This window comes from Gekko japonicus, unplaced genomic scaffold (genome assembly GCF_001447785.1).
Source record: "Gekko japonicus isolate JY-2015 unplaced genomic scaffold, Gekko_japonicus_V1.1 scaffold431, whole genome shotgun sequence".
Taxonomy (NCBI): Eukaryota; Metazoa; Chordata; class Lepidosauria; order Squamata; family Gekkonidae; genus Gekko; species Gekko japonicus.
In genome coordinates, this window is record NW_015162492.1 from 165,879 (window position 1) to 190,382 (window position 24,504).

At 48.8% G+C, this 24,504-nt stretch overlaps 1 protein-coding gene across 1 annotated transcript; it reads left to right on the plus strand.

Moving 5' to 3' along the window:
* The first annotated feature begins 7,656 nt into the window (after positions 1-7,656).
* Positions 7,657-23,398, plus strand: RASL10A (RAS-like family 10 member A). Its single transcript, XM_015406038.1, has 3 exons — positions 7,657-7,872; positions 21,942-22,066; positions 23,128-23,398. The coding sequence occupies exons 1-3, from the start codon at positions 7,657-7,659 to the stop codon at positions 23,396-23,398; spliced, it is 612 nt and encodes a 203-aa protein (XP_015261524.1).
* Positions 23,399-24,504: the final 1,106 nt, after the last annotated feature.

The window sequence follows — 24,504 nt, forward strand, 5'->3', positions numbered from 1 at the left end:
CGTGTATCAATCTATGCAGTTGCCCTTAGTTTCAATTTGCTCGTCTGCCAGCAAATGTCCCAGGATGTGCGGGCGATCTGGCTGCGACATCTGTCACCCCATTGATCGCCAGGGTTGATTCGGCTGATCTGGCTGGCTAGGCAGGTGTCCCCTACCTCCCTCACCGATCCATGTGTGTCTCTCCCGAAGCTGCGCACTCGGTGGAAGAGGATGACCATCCCAGATAGAAGGAATGTACCGTTCTTCGGTGAAGGGTATACAATAGCTGCGCTCCCCTGCTAGAACCTCCAAACAAGCAAATGTCCCAGAGGATTATGTTTCATGGGCTGCCATCCAGATTTTCTGCCAAAAGGTCTTGGCCCGGTTGTTTAGGAGCCAAGTAATGCCTTCATGGGTCAATCCAGCCCCAAAGACAGATCAGAGATATGTATGTTGATGTTTCTAATATTGTGTCCCTCTCTGGGGCCTTTCTGTTTGGTGTCCCATGAGGCTCTGGCAAATCCCCTTTTTTGTGCATGCACTTAATCTCATTCCTACATCAAGTCGCCAGAGGATATGAGATAGATTCAGGTGGGGTAGCCATGTTGGTCTGAAGCCGCAGAACAAAGCTTGAGTCTGGTGGTGCCTTTAATACCAACAAAGTTTTATCCACGGTATAAGCTTCCGAGTGCAAGCACACTTGGTCAGATACAGTGGAAAGATATGAGTTCTTCCTTCCAAGAGCACCAGCTGCATTTTGCTGCAATCAGAATCCCTCCTCCCAGTTGAGCTTTTGTGCCAAGTGGAAGAAAACAGCTTCCTCGAGGTAAGGCTGCCTTTTGTGTGGCCTTCAGCTGGGGACAGTCATTCATGCAGTGGCATTCTTGAGTCCCCCAGCAGCCCAGCGTTTTTCAAGTGGGTAGATTGGTTTGTGGAACAAAGGCCTTTCGCTTGCCAGCTTGCAAGCATGAATGACTGGGAGGACTAACTGTGCTTGGCTTTCCATTGTTTGCTTGGAAATAAATATGTACAAGAGATGCAAACAGAAAACAACTGCATCTCTTTTCAGAGACAAACAAAATATTTTTCCAGTGTATTTCAATCACACATACTTGGCTGACTCTTCTTGGGTCATTCAGAGGACGCTGTGCTTTTCTGTAGAATCTCAAAACCTCGATGTGTCTATCGCTTGCAGGAAGAAAACTGAGTGGAAGTCAAACAGGCTTCATCACTTCAGAGAAGCTGAGGGCAGAAGCTAGCTCTGGGATGGCCTTGCATTGATGGAAAGGAAACATGTGCAGCTGGGAGGGGAGATCAGGAGCAATGGGCAGAATGGGCAGCTGCCCCAGGCTCTGTGCTGGGAGAGACCCCAACCACCCAGGCCCACCCAAAGGGGGCAAAGAAGAACGGCAGGCTCCTGGTGCCACCCATGCCACATGGCTTTGGCAGCCCCCACCTGTCTTGTGAAAAGCATCCTGGACTTCCTGCCCAGGGCCCCAGAATCACCAAGTTTTCTCCTGGGTGGGATCCCTCCTGGGAGGTCATCCTTGCAGCAGAGAGCTCCTGGCCTGCAGCCTGACTTCCCCAGGGTCCTTTCGCCTTGCTTGGAGCTTCTGGGCAGCCAGACTCCAAAAGGCTGCCCTTTCACTGCCAAAAGGATCTTGAAGAGAGTGGGTGCTTGTGTCCAAGGGCTGGCAACAGAGCAGGTGTTGTAAAATAGTCAAAAAGTGTTTAATACTTTGACTATTAGATGGATCTTGCTCTATTGGAAAGAAGAGAGTTCTTTGCCTTTAAAAATACTTTATTACTAAGGGGAAAGGGTTCACGGGATTGCTACAAATCAACATAACACTAAGAGCTACATTTCTATGCTGCCTACAGACAAAACAAGCACACACGTAATGGAGAAATCTCTCCTTCTTCTTGACCCTTGAAAGGAAGTCACCTGATACAAATGACCAATCTGCATCAAAGTAGAAGTTACTTTTCCCGGGCTAATTCCCCATTGGCTCAGTGCCAGGTATCCCTTCCAGGTCAGTCTAAACAATAGCAAACTAGGAATACAAGTTAACCCTATAATGACTGAATCAGACCTTGTAAACACATACATTTCCAACAGCAGGCACCCCTCAAGTCCAGTCCCTCCCCCCACAAATCCTTTTGGCGGTGAAGTAAAGCTTCTTCTTAACCCTCAAAATGATCAAAAAGTACGAGGGACTTAGAGCTCCAAGGGGACACTGAGCCCAATTCCCCCTTTTCCTGTTTCCTTTGTGAATTTGCATGGGTCCCACCCTCTGCAATCCTGTAACCGTTTTTCCATTATGTCTGGGGATAAAGCAAAGTCCCTTCTTTGCCCCCTACAATTTTTTTTTTACTTGAGCCAATGAACAAATGAAGCTGTCTAGTACTGAATCAGACTCTCACTCCATCAGTATTGCCTACTCTGGCAGGCAGCAGCTCTTCCGGATCTTAAGCAGAGGTCTTGCACATCAACTGCTACCTGATTCTTTTCCCTGCAGATGCCAAGAATTGACCCTGGGACCTTCTGCATGCCAAGCAGGTGTTCTGCCACTGAGCCACTGCCCATCTCTAGTCTACATAAATATGTCTATAACCATACCCAGGATTTTTGGAGCACTTTAAATATATCATTAATATTTTCACTCAGTGATATCCTGGTGAAGCCGAACATGACCTAGGGGCACTCCTGTGCTCTGCTGCACACTAGCTCATGTGCCAATACCGTAGCAGTGGCATCACCCCTGTGTCAGGCTTGTCATTCAAGCCATCCCAAAAGCACCTTGGGGAATGTCCTGAGCCCGTGCCAGGCCTTGCCTCGTGTGCCTAATGGCCTCTTGCGCAGCAAGGGGACAGTGCCATTCTGTATCTTGACGGAGGCACTAGGGCAGCACAGGGTGGATGATAGAATCCGTTCCTGAAACTGACAAGACCTCCAGGCAATGAATCTTGCATCTGTCCTGCTGGAACCTTCCTCCTCTATGGGATCTTGGGGTGCTAAACTGCACCCCATTCCTATTTCAGCAGAGGGATTTGGGTCCGGAAGGGTAGTAGGCTGCAAGTTTAAGTAAACCCAAGGTAAAATTTCGGGGGGTTTTTTTGGGGGGAGGGGGACTCACATTTGTATGCTTTTCTCTCTAATGTCTGTTGAAGGACACACAGAGACTCAGGGATCCATCGGAGCCCAGTCTGTAGCTTCATCCTTGAAGAGGGGCTAATATTGCATTAGTAGCAGAGGTGGGAGAAGAGTGCTTATCTATATTAAGAAGTGGGCGATGGTGGGGGAGAAATAATTGGCAACGCGCCAGCAACATGTGTAGACTTTTCCCACCTCTCCGCCAGACTCCTTGTTTCTCTCTCAGTCTCAGGAGGGTGTTTCAAGTGCAAGGCTGATATTTCTTTTTATAGCCGAGGTAATTAAATCATTTCATTAACCACAGGCAGAAGCCAACGAGCTCTCCAACACTCAGTTGCGCTGGGCCCCCGGAGCACGCTCTGTGCGCTGGGATCTTGTCGCAGGTTTTGATGGGAACAGCTGGTTAGCAAGAGGGATGTCAGCATTCAATGATTTCCTTGAATCTCAGAAGGACAGAAACACAAAATGAGGGTACTGAGGCAGACAACCTTCACGACTAACCATTTCTATTGGGACTTAAGCTTTTATGATATCCGAGAACACTTCTGTCAGAGAGGCTGATGGAGCCCGCTGTGTCCATTGAAAGGCCAAGGCTGCAAATCTGTGTTCATTTACATAGGAATAAGCCCTAATAGGCTCTGTGTGCCTTAAAATCTGAATAACTGTGCTAAGGATTCAGGAGCCCAGGCGTGTATGCAGGGGGGGGGGATACATCCTTAGCGATTTCCATTTTAACAATCCCCCATGCCCTTTCTTTAAAGTAGCAGCTGAAAGGTGGTCATGAAGCCTCTGAACATGGGCAGAGTAATTGTACTCTGCACTGCCACATGGACCCAGAACCAAGACCCTTCCTTTCCACAGCAGATAACAGAGCTTGCTTGTAGACCAAATCTGTGGAACTCTAAAGGTTAAGCACTGTCACCCACCTTCCCTGGCAGCATTCAAAGAGCATGCCGCAAAATTTATGCTTAATTTACTTATTGTCCACCTTTCTTGTTGAGTCTTGTAACACTGGTTAAGGATTTATTGATTTAATTACCAATAATTTGATTTAAGGTTTCATGGGCCTATACTTTCATTTTTCATAAGTTTTAATATTAAGAATGCATTAGAGTTCACTAAGCTTTTTCTGTAGGTCAGAGGGTGCCTTAAGCTGATGCTATCAGACAATAAGTGAATATCTTTTCTTTATCAAGGTTTTTGGCTGGAAGAGCTGTTTCAGCTTTCTGGCTGTCTTAGTAGGTCTTGAACAGCAAACCACCTCTGAATGGCTCTTGCCTTGAAAACTCCATGGGGAATTGACAGCACCTTCCATTACCACTGTCCTCTTCCCATGCTAATCTTACACCTTTCCCTGGAAAATGTTTTCCTTCCAGCTGTACCAGTTTTCAGTAAAGGCACATTTAGTTTTCACACAAAGTTCCCCTGGTCACAAAGAAACACAAGAATGATCAACAGAGAAGTTATATATTCTTTCCTTCTCAAAAGCCTGGGGTTTCCTAGTACTTCCTTTGTAGCTTTGGAATAAGGCTGGGGCAACAAAGTGGTGTTATAGGGCGGATGTACGTGCAAAATCTCTTGCCAAATACAGAATCGATTACCACAGATTGGAGGCGGAAAGGGAGAGGCGGCGCCAGAGAGAACAGCTGATGAGCCAAAGGGGAAGTGGAGAAGAGATATGGGGCTCCTTCCCACGATTGCCCATAAACCAGGAGGTGGGTCTGTTGGCTGGGAGGGGAAGGTTGTGAGGCTTGACTGCTCAGACAGGGGATGCTTCAGCGGAGCTTTGTGTTTGCTTGGGAGGGCATTTTTGCCTGGCTTAATAGAGTTTTTGCCTTTCTGAGTGGGCAATGGAAGTGCAACTGCAGCGTTTGCAGTCTGCCCCATATCTCAGCGACGTTAATCAATGATGCATTGCAGACCAAAAGGTGTTCTTCATGTCACTTGTGTGAACATCCCCAGCTGAAATGAGGCTTGCCATCAAATTAAAAGATTCTCTTGATCGCCTGTCTTTTTGAACAGTTCAACACAAATTGCATTTTCATATTATCAAGACTGCCCCCCTAACTGAGGGGCCTTTTTCTGATATTGAAGGAAGCATGAGATGATTTCCCTGTTTATTAAAATAATGCTTGCTTCTACTAAGGGTTAGAAGGAAAAGTCACTGAAAATGTTTTCTTTTTTAATCTTAGTTACAGAACGACACCAGAACCAACGACACATTGAAAATGAACAAGTGTGCATTGTACATTTCGGTCCTTCCAATTAAAAAGTAATTGGCTAAAGTGTTGATTGATTGATCAATTAAAACTGTTGGTCTCATTGGGTGCTTAGCCTGATGCTTTTGGGGTGTTGACAGTAGCAAGGACAGTAGCATACAGCCATGCTGCTTAAACATCTTGGCAACCCCCCCTCCCCCCTGTGAGTACATTTTAGGTTGTGCGTGTGTGCTTTAATGAGCTGTCTCATCTCCTGGACAACACATAGCCTGACTTTGTGCCGCCTCAGTCTAGCACTCCAAGCAGGGGTTTTACACCCCTTTGAACACAATGGATTTCTCACACTCAGCTACAAATCAAAGCAGGTGTGCAACAACAGTCTGGCATATGGACAAGTGACAACTTGGTTGCATGACTGAACTGTCACGGGCGAATGGCTGGAGACTTCTCGCTGCCCACTCAAGATTTTCTAAGGGACAATAGGTGGGGCCTGGGGAGAGTTGCCAGTTCCTGGAGACTGGGGGGGTGGGCAGAATTGGGTGGGGGGAAGGAGCTGGGGGGGTATGTGATGCCACAGAGTCCAGCCTCTGGAGCTGCTGTTTCCTTCAGGGGGGGCTGATCTCTGTAGTTTGGAGGTCAACTGTAATTCTAGGGGGACTCCAGATTCCACCTGGAGGCTGGCAACCTGCTCGCGGGTCTCTTCCAGCAGAGGGCTTCTGATGCGAGTGTGTAGTCAGGATCACTTAAAACAGACTACTTAGTTGTCCCTCCCCCTTGTAAGAGTTCCTCACTATCCATTTGAGGTTACTCTGACTGACAGCCGCTCTCCAGGGCCTTAGGCAGAGGTCTTTCCTATCATCTGCTGTATGATCTCGCCCCCCCCCCTTCCTGGAGATGCGCCTTCTGCATGCAAAGCCGGTGCTCAGTCTGCCCCCACAGCCCGACCGTGCTAAACACGCTCGACCAAGCAAAACTGAAGTCCGCCCGCCTTTGATCTGGCATAACTTTCTTCCCCCAGCGGAATTGGTGAGTTTCTGTGTAAGACGGAGAGGAGGAGAGGAGACGAGAAAGCCGCGTTCTGGCACAGAAGTCCGAAAGGCACGATCTCTGCATCCGTGCAAAGGGAGAAGGATGCGTGGGTAGGCGCGGGGGGGGGGGGCGAACAAAAAACTTCTCCCGCGCCTGACCTCTCCGACTAGGCAGCCGGTCGGTCTCTCTGCCGCAGCTTTGGGTCCTAAAGCCGAGCCGACCGCGCCGAGGAAAGCGCCGGTGGCCCCCGCGGAGCCCTGTCCGAGGTGCTGAAGGGCCGCTCCGGCAGGGCAGCCGAAAGGTCTTGGCGGGAGCGCAGCAGCCCCGTGCAATGCGCTGGCCTCCCGGGCGCCGGAGGCAGAGAGTCCGCAGCGGTCTCCTCCGCTGCGCTCGGGACGGGCTTAGGTAACTGCGGGGAGGCGGGACTCGGGGGGGAGCGAGACCTGCTACTAGCGCGGCCGTCTGCCGGGAACTTGGGCGGCCGGTACGGTGAGGGGAGCGCCTGGCAGGATCCCGCGTCCCTGAAGCAGGCGGCGGCGGCGGCGGCGGCGGGGATGCTGGGGACGGCTATGCCCGGGAGGATGCAGAAGCGCGGGGCCATCGCGGAGCGTTTTCGGGAAGCCGGAGAGGCTCTGCAGACCCAGACGGAGTCCTCCTGTGTTGTAGCAAGAATCCGGAGCAAGAGCTGGCAGAGGGGCGCTGGAAACGTCCGGTGACCGCATCGCTCCCGCTCTCTCTCCTTCCCCCTCACCCCCCACCCCAATCCCTCCGCCCGTCCGGTGTTTGGCAAGTTCTCCCCCCGCCTTCCCTCTCTCCTTCCCGCGGGCACGGAAAAGGACGAGCGGGAGGCGAGCGCACCCGGCCTTCCGATCGGTTTCATTCGGCTCCGTTGGAGGGGTGGGAGCGAGGCAGAGCCCCTGGCCGAGCCCAGCCAGCGCCCCTCCACTTTAAATGGGATTTCTTTTATGGCGGCCGCGCACCAGCTGCTTCCACTCCCGGGACAGCGCCTGGACCGGCGCAAACGGGACTCCGCTGCTCCTTTCGGGAGTTTTCTTCGCCGGACGAGGCGTCGCGGCGAACGAGGGCGGGATCTGCTTCAGCTGCCCGAGAGGGTACCCTTAGAACCGGGCAGCGTGTAGAGAACTCGGGCCGGGAAAGTAGCCAGTCCAGCCTTCCGGGACGCTCCCATGATGTAACCCCTCTCCTTCCCCCTCCACCCGCCACTTGGTGGAGGGGACGCGGCCGGGGAGCTGTCCGAGGTCCTGCAGGCGTACCATGGTGGAGACCTTGACCGTGGCTGTCTTGGGGGCCCCGAGAGTGGGCAAAACGGCCATCATCCGCCAGTTCCTCTACCACGACTTCACAGAGGACTACAGACCAACGGAATGCCGCTACACCTACAGGCCGTCGGTCATTTTCAACGGGAACATGTATGACATGAAGGTCATGGATGTGCCCTATTTAACGGCCTTCCCTGCAAACAGCGCTCAGGTGAGTGTTCTGCCTCTCCCCCCCACCCCCCAGCTCATGGTGAGCATGTGGAAGGATGCGCATAGCGTAGGGGGAAGTGACTGAGTGTGAGGTGCGTGTCTACTCCACCTCAAACTTATGAACGCCGTCAGGTTATTAATAAAAAGCAGATCATTTGAAACTATGTCACCAAACTGACTCTAGGTTCCTTAAAGTATTTTTAATTAGACCAACTTCCAATGGATCGAACTTCTAATCTGCAGGCTTTTGAGTCACACAGAACCCGTCATTAGAGATGGTGGAAAGAGTTCTGTGTAACTTGAAGCTTGGATGCCTTTCTGTCAATGTAAACTGACCTCCCAATGAAGGGCGTTTCCTTACCTGCTTCATCTTTCCAGCAACCACAATGACAAAAGATGCTAATTTTTTTTAAGTCTCCCACTAATCCCTTTTCTTCCTTTCAAGTCCATCCACTTAAATCAAACCACTGGCATTTTAAGCTGATTTAAACCCATAGTCACACTGGCTGGACCATCAGCGAAGTGAATGGGATTGAATAACCTTCAGCCCTTCCCGCTTTCATCTCAGCTGAGTTGTGCCTTGGGCTGCTTGGAGAAGCATTTTCGCCACAAAATGTATTTAAATCTAGTTCTAAAAGATCATCTTAACTTCTAGCATTTAAATGCCTGTTTGAGATGCTGATGGGGAAGAGTACATTTTCGCAAACAAGAAACAATCTCTTTAGCTTGCTTTTGTGCCAGACTACTTGTTCACCCCAGTTCATTTGTACTGATAGCCTGCCCTAGACCAACGGCTTGGGGTGGGTCATGGGAATACGCAAACGTCAAAGGAGAGAGGGGAGGGAGGGAGAGGGGGGGGAGTCCTTCTTCTTCAACATTCTTCCTGCTTCAGGCCCTTCCATCTTTTCAGCCAACTTAGACCTCCAACCTTTGACTGGTTGAGTTGACATTCAGGACTGTTAGAAAGGAAAGTTTCCCTTACCTTCATACACACTGTAAATAACATATGGGATTCAGTGTCATGCAATACGATGGCATCTATACAGCTAGTTTTTTAAAAAAATGGAGGATAACTCAACAATTATTGACTATAGTAGCTAAATGTTTGGGGTGATATTGGGAAAAAAGCATTTGATCCAGCACCTGATCCAAGATTCTTGCTGTTCCACAGACAAATTACTTGGTGCATTTGATGGATCTAACTATGTCACTTTGCCGCATGGTAGGATTTCTTCTGATCCAGTGAGTAAAGGGCAGCTTCTGATGTACTACAAAAGTTTCATCTACAGGAAGGAGAATCAGGAACCAGCAGATTATAGAATCAGTCAAAGATTCCCTAACTTCTAACTAGTTGGAGAAGAACTTTAGTGCAGAACTTTAGGAGGGGGGCAGTGTTTGAGAGCTCAGTTCTCCTTACCAGGCACTGGACCTGCCTGGTGCTGCTGTAACTCAAACCAGAACTATAGCCAAGGGTATGTATGTGCTATGTCTTCAGTGGATTTTAGGGAAAGGGCAGAATAGCACCAGGTTCAGGACTCCTCTTCACTTTTCCTAAAGTGGCAACTTTCTAGTCCTTTATGAGTTACTTACAAAGGCAAGCTTGAAAGCATTGGGGCGATGCCTGCTGAGAGCTCAGAAGCCAGAGATTTCCAGGGGTTGCAAAGAGGGAACCAGTGTGCCGTTCATCTCTCCTCCTGACCTCCGAACTGGCAGAACCAGACTCAATTTATGCAAAATAGAAACAATTACTGTCAGCAAAACTCAGCTACCCATAAAAAGACAGCGCATTTTAGCTCAGTTCCTCCATTCTGGCAATCCCCCCCCCCCAGCGCACATGCTGTTTCTCAGAGCTGCCCATGTGTCCGTTCTGGGCTTTAACATTCCTTAAATAGTAAGGCAAAGTGAGAAATTATGATACCTGCTGCGATGCCACAGCCAGAAGAAACCCACTACAGACGGTTCCCCCACCCCACTCACTCTTTCACTGTCCTCCCTCTCTTCCACCCGCCCTCTGCTTCTTCAGATCTGTTAGTCTCCCCTCTCCCTCTGCGTCTCATTCCCCTGCTTGGAGCTGGGCAATCACAAAGGGCCAGAAAGCCTTTTTTCTGACTCCCACCTTAGTCAAAGTGAAATCTTTTTTTCTTATATAAGTACCCGAGGGTACACTTTTATTATTTTTTCCATTATATACTACAGACATACAAACATACGTACAAACAACCCCCATCTAGCCCCCATAACATATAACAAGAGACTTTTTCATTTCTTCTGTTTGATTTCTAAATTCATTATCTATTTTACTCCACTAAGCTTACCTTTTCTGCGTTCTCAAATTACTACATTTATTTATCAGTTGCATTTACATTATACCAATCGTAGAATCTCTTCCAAGTTTTTTGAAAAGTCCATTCTGTACCGGCTCTCATCTCAAGTGTCAGTTTGTCATTTTCCGCCATTTCAAATATTTTGTTCACGTACTGTTGTTTCGTGGGTATTTCCACTGTTTCCCAATATTTGGCATATACTATTCTTGCAGCTGTCGACATATGAACTATCAAATACCTATCTGCTTTATCAAAGTCTTTCGGAAATATATTCAATAACAGTATCTCTGGAGTAAACGGGATATTAGTTCTTATTATTTTTTCCATTATCTCATGAATCCATCTCCAGTACCTCTTTATAACATCACATAACCACCACATGTGATAAAAAGAGCCAGTCTTATTTTTACATTTCCAACATTTGTCTGAGCAATTAACATTTTGTTTAGCTAATCTATCTGGTGTAAGTCAAAGTGAAATCTTGGAGGACAGCCTGCCTCCCTGAGGTCATCGTTATGTCTAAAAACCCTTCTAACAAGTACAGAACGCTCAAGATTCATTGAGGCCTCTTTGGCAGGGTTAGACATTGTTACGGGCAAGGAATGAAGTGTCCAGTTGTGCCATAAGAGAATCTGACTCCCTTTCAAACCTGCCCTGTGCCACAGTAACTCTCACAAATGGAATGCTGCTAAAAAAAAAAAAACCTACTTGTTCTTGCAGTTGGAATCCTGACCCCACTTTCTTCTAGTGCTGATTGTGAAGTCTCAGGACACACTAATCGAGTGCTGTCTGGGCAGAATTTGGGAAGAGCTCATGTTGCAGAGGGGCACATCCACTGATATACCAGCCATCCACCCTAAGGAGTTCTGCAAGAACACTTCCCTTCGGAGCTGGTCTTGCAGGTGGCTCTATAAGAGCAACCTTTAAAAAAATTTCCTGCTTGTGTTACTGTTGAGTCCTGCAGCAAAGAACTTGGTGCTTAGCAGTTCAGCATAATGGACAGAGTATTGGATAAGGACCTGAGAGAGCTGGGTTCAAATCCTCACTCTGCTACAGGGCTGGCTGGGTAACCTGAGGCCAGTCACCCTCTCTCAGCCCCACCTACCTCACAGGGTTGTTGTGAGGCTATCAAGGGGAATGGGAGAACCACGTATGCTGTCCTGAGCTCCTTGCAGAAAGGGCACTAGCTAGATACATTTTTTTTTTGCCACCAAGTCACATCTGACTTATGGTGACCCTGTAGGGTTGTCAAGAGACCTTCAGAGATGGTTTGCCATTGCCTTCCTCTGCTTAGGGACCCTGTACTCCCTTGGTGGTCTCCCATCTAAATACTGACCGGGTCAGGGCAGACACATGTAGGACTGTTTTAAGATTAATCTTAGAGGTTTAAAAGTCACTAATGGCACACAAGATTCTGGAGAGGGCAACTACCTGACCACTACAGCCACAGGGGAGTGTTATAGGTATGCTAAGACACGCCTTCTACTTTTGTGGCCTCATAGGCCTGGCTAGCAAGCACAGGGACTGAATGTGTGCCCTTGGATGCACCCCAGGATCCCCCACAATGCACCAAGGTTCCTCTGCAGACAAAGGGCTCCTTGAAGGGAGAAAGTTTCGAAAGGCAACAATGCTCCTCAAACTACACCCTTCTGGTGTAACGCTGCTGCACTAGTAAGGATGGGAGCCGGCTGCAATGAAGCAGGTGGGGAAGGCAATCCATCTCGCGGGCTGCGGCACAGGGGACCACTTTTGTTAATGCACTCCGACAACGTCCTCCGTATGGTGAGATGGGTCTGTAATTGGCTCTAGAGGAGCAGCTGGCTGCTTGAGAGCCGAGAGGCCTCTCTGGGAAGCCGGAGCAAAACTGGAGGTGTGAATTAGATTCCAAGCGGATGGCCAGCAGCTCAGAGAGGAAACGGTGGCTTCTGCACCTGCCCGGCAGAGGCCAGGAGCTGAGCTCCCTGCAGTCTGAGCCAAAGGTGTGTGGGGGGAGGCCTCTTGGGGAGGGCTTGCTTGGTTTGTCCAGAAGCCCTGTGTTCTGAACGCCGCAAGCGCTGAGCTGAATGCCAAGCCACAAGTCAGCCCTAGATGCCTGTGGGCATATGCAGGGTGCTTTTTCTTTATGCCAAAGAATCTGTAACCAATGCCCATTAGGCTGCAGGTGATTTTTGTGCCTGAACATGCTCCATTTCTGAGACTTGAGCCTATGTGGGATCTGCCGTCTAACTTAAAGGGCAGTAATATATTGGGAGAAACAGCGGGGGGGGGGGGAAGGCAAACTGGCAGCAGAGGTATGAGCAGTGTTCCCTCTAAGATGAGTTAGTGTGAGCTAGCTCACAGTTTTTTAGCTTCCAGCTCACACATTTTTGCCTTAGCTCAGGAAGGATGGCTCCAGAGCAAACTAATTTATGCAGCAGCCAAATCGCTCACTCACAACTTTAATGCCAGTGGCTCACAAAGTAGAATTTTTGCTCACAAGACTCCACAGCTTAGAGGGAGCACGAGGATATACCTTTACTAAGAAATGCATTGTTTCCCTGTATGAAAACTGCTGTGTTTTTCTCCTGGGAAACCCTTCCTAATAAAGGCCCTGGTTTCTCTTTTACGTGCAAGCCAAAGTTCTTGTGTGAAACATGCCTTATAAAGCCACACATCTGGGCATTTGTCCAAAGCAATAGCTGGTGCTGTCACCCAATTAAAAAAAATATATCATCCATTAATTTTAAGAGCTTCAATTTGCTTACAGTTGGCATATGGGTGCAGCAAGAGTTCTGAAACGGGGGGGGGGGGATTTTAGATGCTGCTGCTTGCAGGAATGTCACATCTGACATCATCTGTCCCCCACTGCCTCCCAACCGGTGTAGCCCTTCAGTCAGCATAGTGGGGTTACCTGGTTCTCCCTTCCTTCTGTGCAGTTCAGTTTGCCACTGCCTGATCGTGGGCTTTTCTACTGGCTGCCGCTTCACTGTTGACAGGACAATATTGGGCAAACGTCTATTTGTCTGGTTTTTAGAGAACTCTACAAAACAGAGCAAAACTTTTTTAAAAAAAAAATGAGCTTTTGAACATGTCAGCTGATCAAATGTTTTTCAACCGACGAGGCTGTTAGAAGGTTGGTCTCTGTTACGTGTTGTTAGGCACGCTGTACTTTGCACTGCTTATGAATGGCTTGTTGTTTTCTTGCTGTTCTATGTATTTGGATGTGATCCAGTTTGAGCCTGCCATCGTCCATTTCTGTAAGCGTTTTTAATCTCAGCATAATTCTGCTGCCCAGTACACCGAGGAGCACTCTTACACGAAACGATCTAACCATCGAATTGACCAACCCTTATTTGAAGACGCCAACTGATGCCTCTGAAAGACCAAATGAAATCACGCCACTTGGGATGCAAGTTTTTGACCTCCCCTGAACTCTTTGTTGGGCTGGAGGTTAACAAACAAAAGTGTGTGTGGGGGGAGAACCTCTTTGTAAGCATTCTGTGCTGAAGAGGCCCCCTCTCTTTTAATTTTTTTAACATCCAGCCTGACAAACAGTTCAGGAGAGCTTTAAGCTTGTTCACTGAGCTGTGTTATTTCTTTTGGTCTTAATCAAAGGGATTATGGGGGTTTTGGATTTGGATTTTGTTATCAACACATGTGGCTATCAATGCTCCCTCTAAGCTGTGGAGTCTTGTGAGCAAAAATTCTACTTTGTGAGCTACTGGCTTTAAAGTTGTGTGCAAGCGATTTGGCTACTGCATAAATTAGTGTGCTCTGGAGCCATCCTTCCTAATGTAAGACAAAAATGTGTGAGCCAGAGGCTAAAAAACTGAGAGCTAGCTCACACTAACTCAGCTTAGAGGGAACACTGGTGGCTATCTAGTTTCGTAGTTTTTTTCTTTCTAACCCAGTCTTAAAAACTTTCTTTAAAAAGGTTCTAGCTCTAATAATATACACAGAAGAAATAAAAGCTGTTGTTCTACCAAAAAAAATACATTCCCCCCCCCCCATATTGTGTTTTATCCTGGCCCTTTAAAAGACAGGGTTTTTCTTCAGCCTGCTCAAACCAAGGCTAATCCAGTTGTTCCAAAGGGATAATTGCCTTGGCATATGCAAATGCCCTGCGTAGAATGGTGATCATTACATAACAAAATCCCACACACTCCCCACTTCACTCCACAGATATGAATCTGAAGCTCCTTAGCAGTAGCAGTGGCTCTCCTCAAAGTGCTCCAAGCAAACTCCAGGATTCTCTGAAACCTTGGGAGAGTGGTCCTTGGTGGGACAATCCATACTTTCCCCACCATTCCTCCCAGAAGCTCAGGGCAGTGTACGCCATTCTCCTCTTCTGTTTATGCTGGCAACAGCCCCGTGAAGCAAGTAAGCCTGAGAACAGGTGTGACTGGCCCAAGGTCACCCAGCCAACTTCATGGCCAGAGTAAGGATTTGAACCTGGGTCTCCCAGATCCTAGTCTGAAACTCTAACCACCACACAACGCTGGTTCTCACACTGGTCTTAAGCAGAGAGACAGAACACTACTGGAAATATCCTGGAAAGTAATAATCCCATCAAATAAGGCAAGCTGAGCCCTGACCTGGACAGCCCAGGCAAACCCGATCTCATCGGAGCTCAGAAGCTAAGCAGGGTTGACTCTGGCAACTCCTTGGATGGGAGACCTCCAAGGAATACCAGCAGTCGGGAGGCGGGGGCAGGCTTTACTCAGCCACCTCTCTGAATATCCTCCAGGCCCCCAGTAGGGGTCAGTCACCAGAGGTCACCATGACTTCCAGGTGCACACACACTCACATCGCACACACATGCACATATGAAAAATACCCCCAAAAATGCCAATAAATAAATAAATAAGGCAAGCTGTGTGCTGCAGGAGAAAGAGCCTATGGACATATGGAAGCACACTTCTAACCAGATCACTGCCAATCCAGGGTATGTGAGTAAATTCTTTACCACTGGGTTTTTGAGAATAGGGTTGTCAACAGGCCTGGGGAAATTAAATGTCCTGTCACTTTAATAGAGGCTTAATGTGTGGAAATGGGCAGCTGAAGAGTTTAATGAGATGGAGATAAATAACATCACCTGGTAAACAGCATCCCATTAAGCTGCTCTTAAGGAGATCAGCCTCCCCCCCCCCCATTGGCACTCATGGCTGAGCACGCCCTCCCAACCCCAAATAAACCTTGGGGACGAATTGTCCTTATCCCCTTCCAAAGTATGCGGTTCTTCTTTGCAACTCTACATCTCTTCTCAGTGCTAGAAATGCCCCCCTTTGAAATGGGGGGGGGCAATCTCTTCAAACAATTATTTCAGTCAGGCACAGAAAGCTGCCGTGGCACACGAGGAAGAGCTGCAGTGGTTGTGTGCCACCCCACTGCTGTGTGTGTTTGCCTTAAAACCAGAGTTTAAATATAGATATTTTGTTTCTCACGACCTCTGATTGTCAGGGAGCTGCTAATGGTGTTTCTGCTTTTCCCTGTCAAGGTTTGTGTTTGGAGGGCTAAAGGGCTCTGGTTCAGTTCAGCACCAATGAACCTGGGCCTCCTCCCAGATCCTAGCCTGACTCCCTAAGCCCAACACATCACACAGCCTAAGAGGTCTAATTTTTCTGGATAGGCTAGGGACAGGGCAGCGAGCGTGTCAGTTCCTAGGAAAAAGCAGCTCAGAGGGCATTGAATTGCCTTCAGAAATTGCCTTTTGAGTTCCCTTCCACAGGGCAAGCAAGCTGAGAAGGGCACTCAAGAGTGGCACTTTCAATACATCTCCAACAATCCCCCTTTCTGCTAGCCCAGTCCTGCTGTAGACCACCGAGGTCATGGTGAGTCTTTCAAAAGCATTCCCATGAGCCTCTGGGAAACATACAATTAAAGGCCCTTTGGGCTGTCTTTTCCTGGGTCCCACGATGGCCCCTGGAATTCCACAGTGGGAGGGAGAGGGAAGCCTGAGGGCAAAGCCGCGGTGCTCTCACCCTGGCTGCTGCCAGCAGCAGGAAGCGGGGGTCTCTCCTCAAAAATAAGGTTTCGGGCATGGCTATTTGTGGGGCGGGGCTTTTCATTGAGGGGGGCGGGGCCCGAAATGCCCCACTGGAGCTATGGGCCTGGGGAACAGCCGAGTAGAGGAAAGCTAGAGGGCCTGTAAAATGCTTATTTCAGAGGACTCGAGACTTTTGTTGATACTGACGACACCAGTGGGATTGCAGAGAGTTTGCTAAGACCTGCTTGTGTGTTTGGAGTCACTCCTGATGGCTTGTAATTTCACTGACGCTATGTTAGCCGCCTTGGGTCCCTGGAGAAAGGTGGGCTAGAAACATATTGGAAAACAAGCAAACAGAGCTGAATGCATGCAAGGAATGAGCTCTGCCACTGGGCTATGGGTACCCTTCCCTGTAGATGGAGGCATCTTAACTACCAGCAGAGACTAAGATTTTTGCCTATGTACATCCATTCATGGTGAAGGTGGTAAATGAGGGAGAATAGATTTTTCAAAAATTCAGATTTTGTTGGCCCGATCCAAAGAAGGAAATCCACGGACAGAAGCTGTGTGCAGATCTTATTTTTTGTATTAGCATATATTGGAAACGCAAATTGTCCTTCTGCATAGTGGTGCAAGTACAACCGGATTGGGGCTGAACCTTTTTCCATCCCAAATGTTACGGGACGAAAAATAAAATAAGATAAAGCCAGCCAGAATCAACCTAACTGTTTCTAAGAGTGGCAGTTCTTTAAAAAAAAATTCCAGGGGAGATTACAGAGCAAGATTGCTGAATACAGTTCATTCACAAATTCAGAACAATGGACACCCCCCCAATAGGATGGATAGGAACATAGGATAAGAGTGAGATAAGAATCTCACTACAGATGCTTCTTTTCTGCCCCTAAGCATTTCCCCTCTGCTCTAATCACGCTGATTACAGTATGCATGGTACCTGTGCATCCTTTACAAGCATTCTTCACAATACCCCTGACTAGAATAAAAGGGCACAGAACTCTCCATTTCTACTCCTGCCTGATGAAGGGAGCTTTGACTCTTGGAAGTGTATACCCTGAAGCCAGGGGTCCTTTCGTAGAAAAAGAGCTAGGGGAACTCATTAGCATAACTCATTAGCATATGCCACACACCCTGACATCACCGGAAGTGTGTCATAAGGCCACACACCCCGCCCCCAACGGTCCCGGCCGCCGATGCCGGCCTTGCACCTCCACTGCCGAGCCCCATGAGGGCCCCGGCGGTGAACCTGCAAGGCTGGCGGGAGTGCAAGGAAGCCCCGCCAAGGCCCTCCCTGGCCCCAGGCAGGCAGGGGTGGGGAGAGGCAGGGAGGAAGCAACTTACCCTCCTTCTTCTCCTGCCTCCTCCTGGCTGAATGAGGGCCGGAAGCGGGGCAGCCGGAAGCAGGGGGCGGGGCTTCGTCATGTGCCCCGCCCCCGTACCTGAATCGACCTCTGCCTGAAGCTCTTGTTGGTCTCTAAGGTGTTACTGGACTGGAATCTAACTGTTCTACAGCATACCAACATGGCTACCCCCTAAAACTATTATTTATTAATTTATGAATATCCCCATCCCTGTTATCAGGGTTCTGAGTGATGTACATAGTATTAAAACAATGACCAGATAAAACAATAAGTCATATTAAATTACATTAAAAGACAGATGGCGAATAGTAATACTAATTGTCTCTGACTTCCTTCTTTCTCATTCCCTTTCCTAAGTGCATTGAAATAGCTGATACTAAGAGTGGGATGCACATTCCCAATGATAGGAAGTCCTGATCACACACACAAATAAGCACTGCAGGGTAAACAGGAACAGAGCTGGTTCACATAGACAAGCTGCTTTCTGAGCCTTTTATTGGTCAGAACCAGGAAGCAAAATGGGAGAAAAAATTCAACAGCAATTGAACTGAAACTAGAACCAAATCAGAAACTTAGTAGGTTGTCTGTACTTGTGTTAGACCTAAGCTGTTCAGGAATTTAATTGGGCTGCTGTTTAAGGGGGGCAGGTCTCCCCCCTCCCTGTATTTCTTTTTTTTTAATGTGTATTGTGTGTGTGTGTGTACGTGTAATGCATACATGCCTGGAAGTCATGGTTGACTTCTGGCAACCCCTAGTACGGCTTGAACATTCAGAGAGGTGGCTTGCTATTGCCTGCCCCTGTGTCCCAGCTCTGGTATTCCTTGGAGGTCTCCCATCCAAGCACTTGCCCAGGTCGGCCCTGCTTAGCTTCCGAGATCTGACAAGATTGGGCTTGCCTGGGCTATCCAGGTCAGGACTCCAGATGGTTATTTCTTCAAAGAACCATTGTTTCTGACCAACTGAACGACTCTTGTTAGAAACAATGCAAAAGTCCTGGGAACAACCGATTTTGGGAGGCAGCGCAAATCCATTTGCTTCTTTTGAAAAGGATGCCACTTAGCCTGTGTTGATGTAGCATTGCTACAGTTGTCATAACACATTCAAAAGTAACCATTTCAAATATCCTTCCCCTTGCCCTCCCCTCAACTTAATCTTGAATACTCCTAAGAATTGGATCTTGCTTCAAACTCGTCCCCCCCCCCATCTGAATGGCACACCTGGACTAGATGTGTCCAAGCCTGGCTGCTCCTTGAATAGTGCACAGAAAACAACGGGCCACCGCTGGAGCTCTGGCACAATCTCCTTTGAACCATCTATTCCATCAGGGTGTGGGCTGTCGGTGAACCTTAGCAGCATTGTATGAACAGAACTGATATATAAGAGTCTTGCCTTAAGTCCCCCAGGTGTCCTGATAAGTGTCCAGTAGTAGCAGCCCTCCTGTAAGGATCCCGGGGGCCAGCATTATAGAAACCAAAGACTTCTTCCAGGTGTCAATTAAGGACATATAATATTGCAAACAGAGTTAATTCCAATGAACCACGAGCAGGGTGAAGCGGCATGGTCCGCTGCACCCATTGGCTCCACCTACTGGCCATGAAGCAGCATGACATCCTGACAGGCCCTCTGAAATCAGTGGATTGCAGGCAGCTGCCTTGGTCCACAGCAAAACTCCCCCAAACAGAAAATACTTTTTCTTAAGACCAGCTAAAACAACACAAAACAGTGTACAAGCTTTTCAAACAGACACCAAGTTACATGTTATTTTTGTGGGACTTCAGAAAAGTTATTACATGGCTTTCTTTTTTTGGATTTCTGAAGTTAAAAAAAAAAAAGAAGTCAGGTTGACAGGATCGTCATGCTTCAGGGCCGGTCAAGTGTCACAACTCCAGGAAGGAAGTAGTGCCCATGGAGCTGTCTTGTGAGCCTCCCACAGCAGGCCCATGCTGGACTACGGAGCCAGCCCCTCGCCCCCAAACCCCAAATGTTTCACTGGAAGTCAAAGAAGAAAACAGTCTTAGATGGAGGTTGGATTAATGGGCCAAGGAGTCTCGCCATTCTCCAGGGCCCCTCTCAAACCATTCCCTTTTCATCTGCTATACAAGGCTAGAGTTGCCAACCTCCAGGTGGAACCTGAAGAGCTCCTAAAGAGCCAGTTTGGTGTAGTGGTTAAGTGCGCGGACTCTAATCTGGGAGAACCGGGTTTGGTTCCCCACTCCTCCACTTGCACCTGGCTGGATGACCTTGGGCAAGCCATAACTCTGGCACAGCTGTTCATGAAAAAAAGAGCAGTTTCTGCCAAGAGCTCTCTCAGCCCCACCTACCTCACAGGGTGTCTGTTGTGGGGAGGGGAAGGGGAAGGAGTTTGTAAGCCGCTCTGAGACACCTTTGGGTAGTGAAGGGTGGGGTATAAATCCAATCTTTTCTTCTTCTAAAATTACAACTGATCTCCAGGCAACAGAGATCAGTTTGCCTGGAGAAAATGGCTGCTTTGGAGGGTGGAGGGTGGGGCATTATACCCCAGTGAGGTCCCTCTCCTCTCCAAACCCCTCCTTCCCCAGGCCCTACCCCCAAATCTTCAGGAATTTCCTTCCTTGGAGTTGGCAACCCTAATATAAGGCCTGGTTGCTATTAAGGTACAGTTGGGAGAATCTTGAGTCAGAGAGACTTGCACAAAACAGACTTAGGGCAACTCAGACCTTTTATTTTATCTTACCTAGCTTATTTATAAGCCACCTTCCTCACTGTGACTCAGTGCAGATTACAGAGTACAGAAAGAGAGGGGAAAATGTAACCGTACAGTATAGGACGTCCACTGGACAATGCAATAGGACCAGGAATACAAAATCCCGTGTTCAGTGTGAACAACAAACTGCCGAGGCCAACATGGTGCAAGCAATGGAGAATGTGGGATCACAAAGATACATGGCAATGCAGTACCTGTTCGCACGCAAAGGCATCTCTCTGGGCTGTTCTGTCCCACTACCAGCGTTCCCTCTAAGCCGAGTTCGTGTGAGCTGGCTCACAGTTTTTTAGCCTCCAGCTCACACATTCTTGTCTCAGCTCAGGAAGGAGGGCTCCAGAGCAAACTGATTTATGCAGCAGCCAAGTCGCTCACTCACAACTCTAGTGCCAGCTGCTCACAAAGTTGAATTTTTGCTCACAAGAATCCGCAGCTTAGAGGGAACATTGCCCACTACAGTTCTAAGACTCTCACAAAATTGCCCTCCTGAACAGTTCTGGTTTTCCCATTTTGCCAAATGATAGTGCTGTGAGAGCCACCACAGAGCATGGACATGAGCAGGCAATTGCCCATCTTACCAGTTTGCAGGGGGCAACCTTCAGAAGGTCTTGTACAGATAACCAAAGCTGCTATGGTGGAGCATAGTAAGAGAGGCAGCCCTGCAGGCATGGGTCCCTAGGCCATGAAGGGCTTTGTAGGGGACGACCCCTATCTTGAATTGGGGCTGGTGAGGGTTCAGTAGCCAATGGAGCATGGGGTCCACCTGCTTCAGTATTATTTGCTCTGACTCGCAGCAGCTCTCCAGGGCCTGGGACTGAGCACAGTGCTTTCCTGCTCCTCCTGAGATCCTTCAAGTGGAGGTATCAACCACTGGACCTTCCACATGCAAAGCAAGCAGGTGCTCTACCACTGTGCCAGGGCAGCTGTCAAGCATATTTACTTGGAAATAAGTCCAAACAAGTTCAAGGGCACCTATTTCCCAGTATGTGTGTAAAGGTAAAGGTTCCCTTGCTCGAAAGCCAGTCGAGTCCGACTCTAGGGTTGCGGTGCCCATCTCCGTTTCAAAGCCGAAGAGCCAGTGCTGTCCAAAAATGTTTCCGTGGTCATGTGGCCGGCATGACTAAACACCAAGGCACACGGAATGCTGTTACCTTCCCACCGAAGTGGTACCTATTTATCTACTTGCAATTTCATGCTTTCGAACTGCTAGGTTGGCAGGAGCTGGAACTAGAGACGGGAGCTCACGCCGTCATGCAGCAACTCGGGTCTTGAACTGCTGAACTACTGACCTTCCACAGCCTGCAGTTCAGCGTCTTAACCACTTGAGCCACCGCAGCTCCTAGTATGTGTGTAGACATAAAGAAATCTGCATGGTAAAATATCAAAATGCAGGTTGGGGTTAAATGTGACTCCCTCATCCAAAGGCTATGGGTGGAGGGAATTCAGGCTGCCTGGCAGACCACAGGTCTCTTCTTTGTTCCCATGGGCATGGCAGCAGCCTTCCTTTTGTTGTTGTTATTGCTGTTCAGTCGCACAGTCGAGTCTGACTCTCCGTGACCCCCATGGACCACATCACACCAGGCCCTCCTGTCTTCCGCTGTAGGAAACCACATAAATCTATTTGGGTTATGCAGAGCTGTTTTGTTTTGTTTTCTTCCCCACCAGGAATGGTCAGACCTTAAGAGCCGAGGGCTGAGGAACACCGACGCCTACGTGCTGGTATATGACATCTGCAGTCCCGAAAGCTTTGAGTATGTGAAAATGATCCGTCAGCAGATACAGGAAAACAGGTGAGCCCCAAGGGAGGGGTGGGGGAGAAGAGAAGGAGAAGAGTGAGCGTTTCTTCCAGATGCAGACAGCAGGGAGGCCTGTGCCACTGGGAGAGGGGCTTCTTCACTACTGCTACCTTTTCTCCTTGGGCAGCACATTGAATGCTGTGCATTTTCCAGTTTCAGTATTGGTTAGCTGTGCTGGGGGAAGGCTGCAGTTTGGCAAACACAGTCCCAAAGCCTCCTTGAGAATGCAGAGCTAGGCGTGAAAGACATTGAATCCTGGCCCATTTCTTTAAATAAAAACGTTGTGCCCAGATTTGGACAAAGCAGTGGAAGTATGACAGTCTTAAAGCAAACTGTTGCTAGGGAAAAGCTGCAAAATGAAGCTCCCCCCCCCCCGTCCTTAAAATCAACAACCCCCCTAAATTTGTGTTACTAACTCCGTCCCGTTTCCCCCCCCCCCCCAACAACTCCTATAAACCATATTGTCGAAAGTTCCCAGTTGCATAACAGGACTACCTTGATCTGAGATGATCCCACACAGCCAACCGGTTTCCCCACACATGAAGTCATAAAATTTCACACTAAGTGGAGACTTCAGCATCCAGAGAATGCTTATTTTTTTTCAAAAAGAGCAAACTTCTGCCGGTAGATATGTTTAAAGTATGTGGCCTGGCCTAGCAAAGTCTGCAGCAATTGAGACAAGCTTGGGAGTCAGATTAGTATGATTGCTGCTGCATAGAGTGTACTTAACGTTGCCCATTTCGCCAGTAGGTTTTCTCACTGTCCTTCCTAAGCCTCAGGGCTGCTCTGTTTCATCCATTTGGATTAAAATGTCCTGGTCCCAATTTGATGGACAGTTCTGGTATCCAGGGGAATGCAGCCACTGGGAAGGTGACTCATGCCAGGCACTGTAGAGATGCAGGGAAACAGACAGACATTCCCGCCCCCTTCCCCTGCTTTAGGAGGGTTCTGCCATTCAAACAGCAGTTCTTTGAGTTTGGTACTGGAAGTTCAGGGCAGGCTTGTACCTGTCTCCTCCTTACCTGTGTGAAGTGGATTTCTGGCTTCTTTCCTAGGACGAGCAGTGCCAACGAAGCGCCCATCATTGTGGTGGGGAACAAGCGGGACCAACAAAGGCAGCGCTTCATGTCCCGGCGGGCCCTCTCGGTGCTTGTGAAGAAAAGCTGGAAATGCGGCTACATGGAGTGCTCAGCCAAATACAACTGGCACATCATGCTCCTCTTTAAGGAGCTGCTGTGCAGCGCTTTGGCCCGGGGCTGCAAGAACAACCACTCCACCATGCGCCTCCAGGGGGCGCTGCATAGAAACAGGTGCAGCGTGATGTGACGAGATGCATTTCTTCCGGTGGCAAGGGGTCATGTGCTCTTCTAAGGGCTTGGGGGCTTCTGAGTAGGGGGTTCTGGATTTGAGGGTGGAATCCAGGTGGTCTACTGTGGTCGCAGGAGCCATGTGGAAGGGCTGTGGATTCACCACTCAACCTTATTGAGAGACTAGGCTTGGCGGCTGCTTCCTGTAGAGAACTTGTGGTGTCCATAAGGGTGGTAGAATGGGAGGCAGATAGTTCTGGAGCACAGGCCGCTGAGCAAGTGCCGTGGAAATAAGAGAAGAGGAGGAGATTGGATTTATACCCCGCCCTTCACTAGGAGTCTCAGAGTGGCTTACAATTTCCTTCCCTTCCTCTCCTACAACAGCCCCCCTTGTGAGGTAGGTAGGGCTGAGAGAGCTCTGAGAGAACTTCTCCAAGGTCACCCAGCTAGCTGCATGTGGAGGAGTGGGGAATCAAGACCGGTTCTCCAGATTAGAGTCCGCCGCTCTTATCCACTACACCAAACTGGCTCTCAACAGGTGCCGGCCAAAAGTATGATTGTGCATTTCAGCAGGGTTTGTGGCAGAGAAACTCCCAATGTGTATGAGCAGAGAGGGTGGGTGGAGGAGTACATTTGGATTTTCCATGTTGAGTGTCACAATATTTCAGGCTGGCTGCCCTGTGCTGGAACCCAAAGAGCCATGGTTAGATAAGCAGAGTGAGCCTTAAAAAGGCTCAGCATAGACCAAGGGGCCATCTAGCCCAGCAAATCTCTTTTGCACGGTGACACCCCCTCCCCCCAGAAGATCACAAGCAAGGCATGAAGGCGTGGCTCAAGCCACTAGCTTTCAGGGGGTAGACTCCCTCTGAACATGGGGGCACTATTTAGCTACCGTGGCTGAGACCATAAACTCGGAAGAGCCAAAGGTCCATCCAATCCAGAATCCTGTTCCCAGCAACGTCTGGCAAGCTGCCTCCTCTGTTTGGAGAATGACCTCTGCTCATCAAAGCACCACTTATCTGAGTGGCTTATGGATTTCTACGTCAAAAGGACCCTCCAGCATTTGAGGCAGTGCGGCTCCAAGTGCTGGCTGCAGGCAAATGGCATATGACTGTTAGATCCGGC

Excerpts from the sequence above, each read along its gene's own strand:
- RASL10A (XM_015406038.1), top strand. The coding sequence starts at position 7,657 with ATGGTGGAGACCTTGACCGTGGCTGTCTTGGGGGCCCCGAGAGTGGGC. Across the intron at positions 7,873-21,941 it reads TCCCTGCAAACAGCGCTCAG|GAATGGTCAGACCTTAAGAG; the intron begins GTGAGTGTTCTG and ends CTTCCCCACCAG. Across the intron at positions 22,067-23,127 it reads CAGCAGATACAGGAAAACAG|GACGAGCAGTGCCAACGAAG; the intron begins GTGAGCCCCAAG and ends CTTCTTTCCTAG.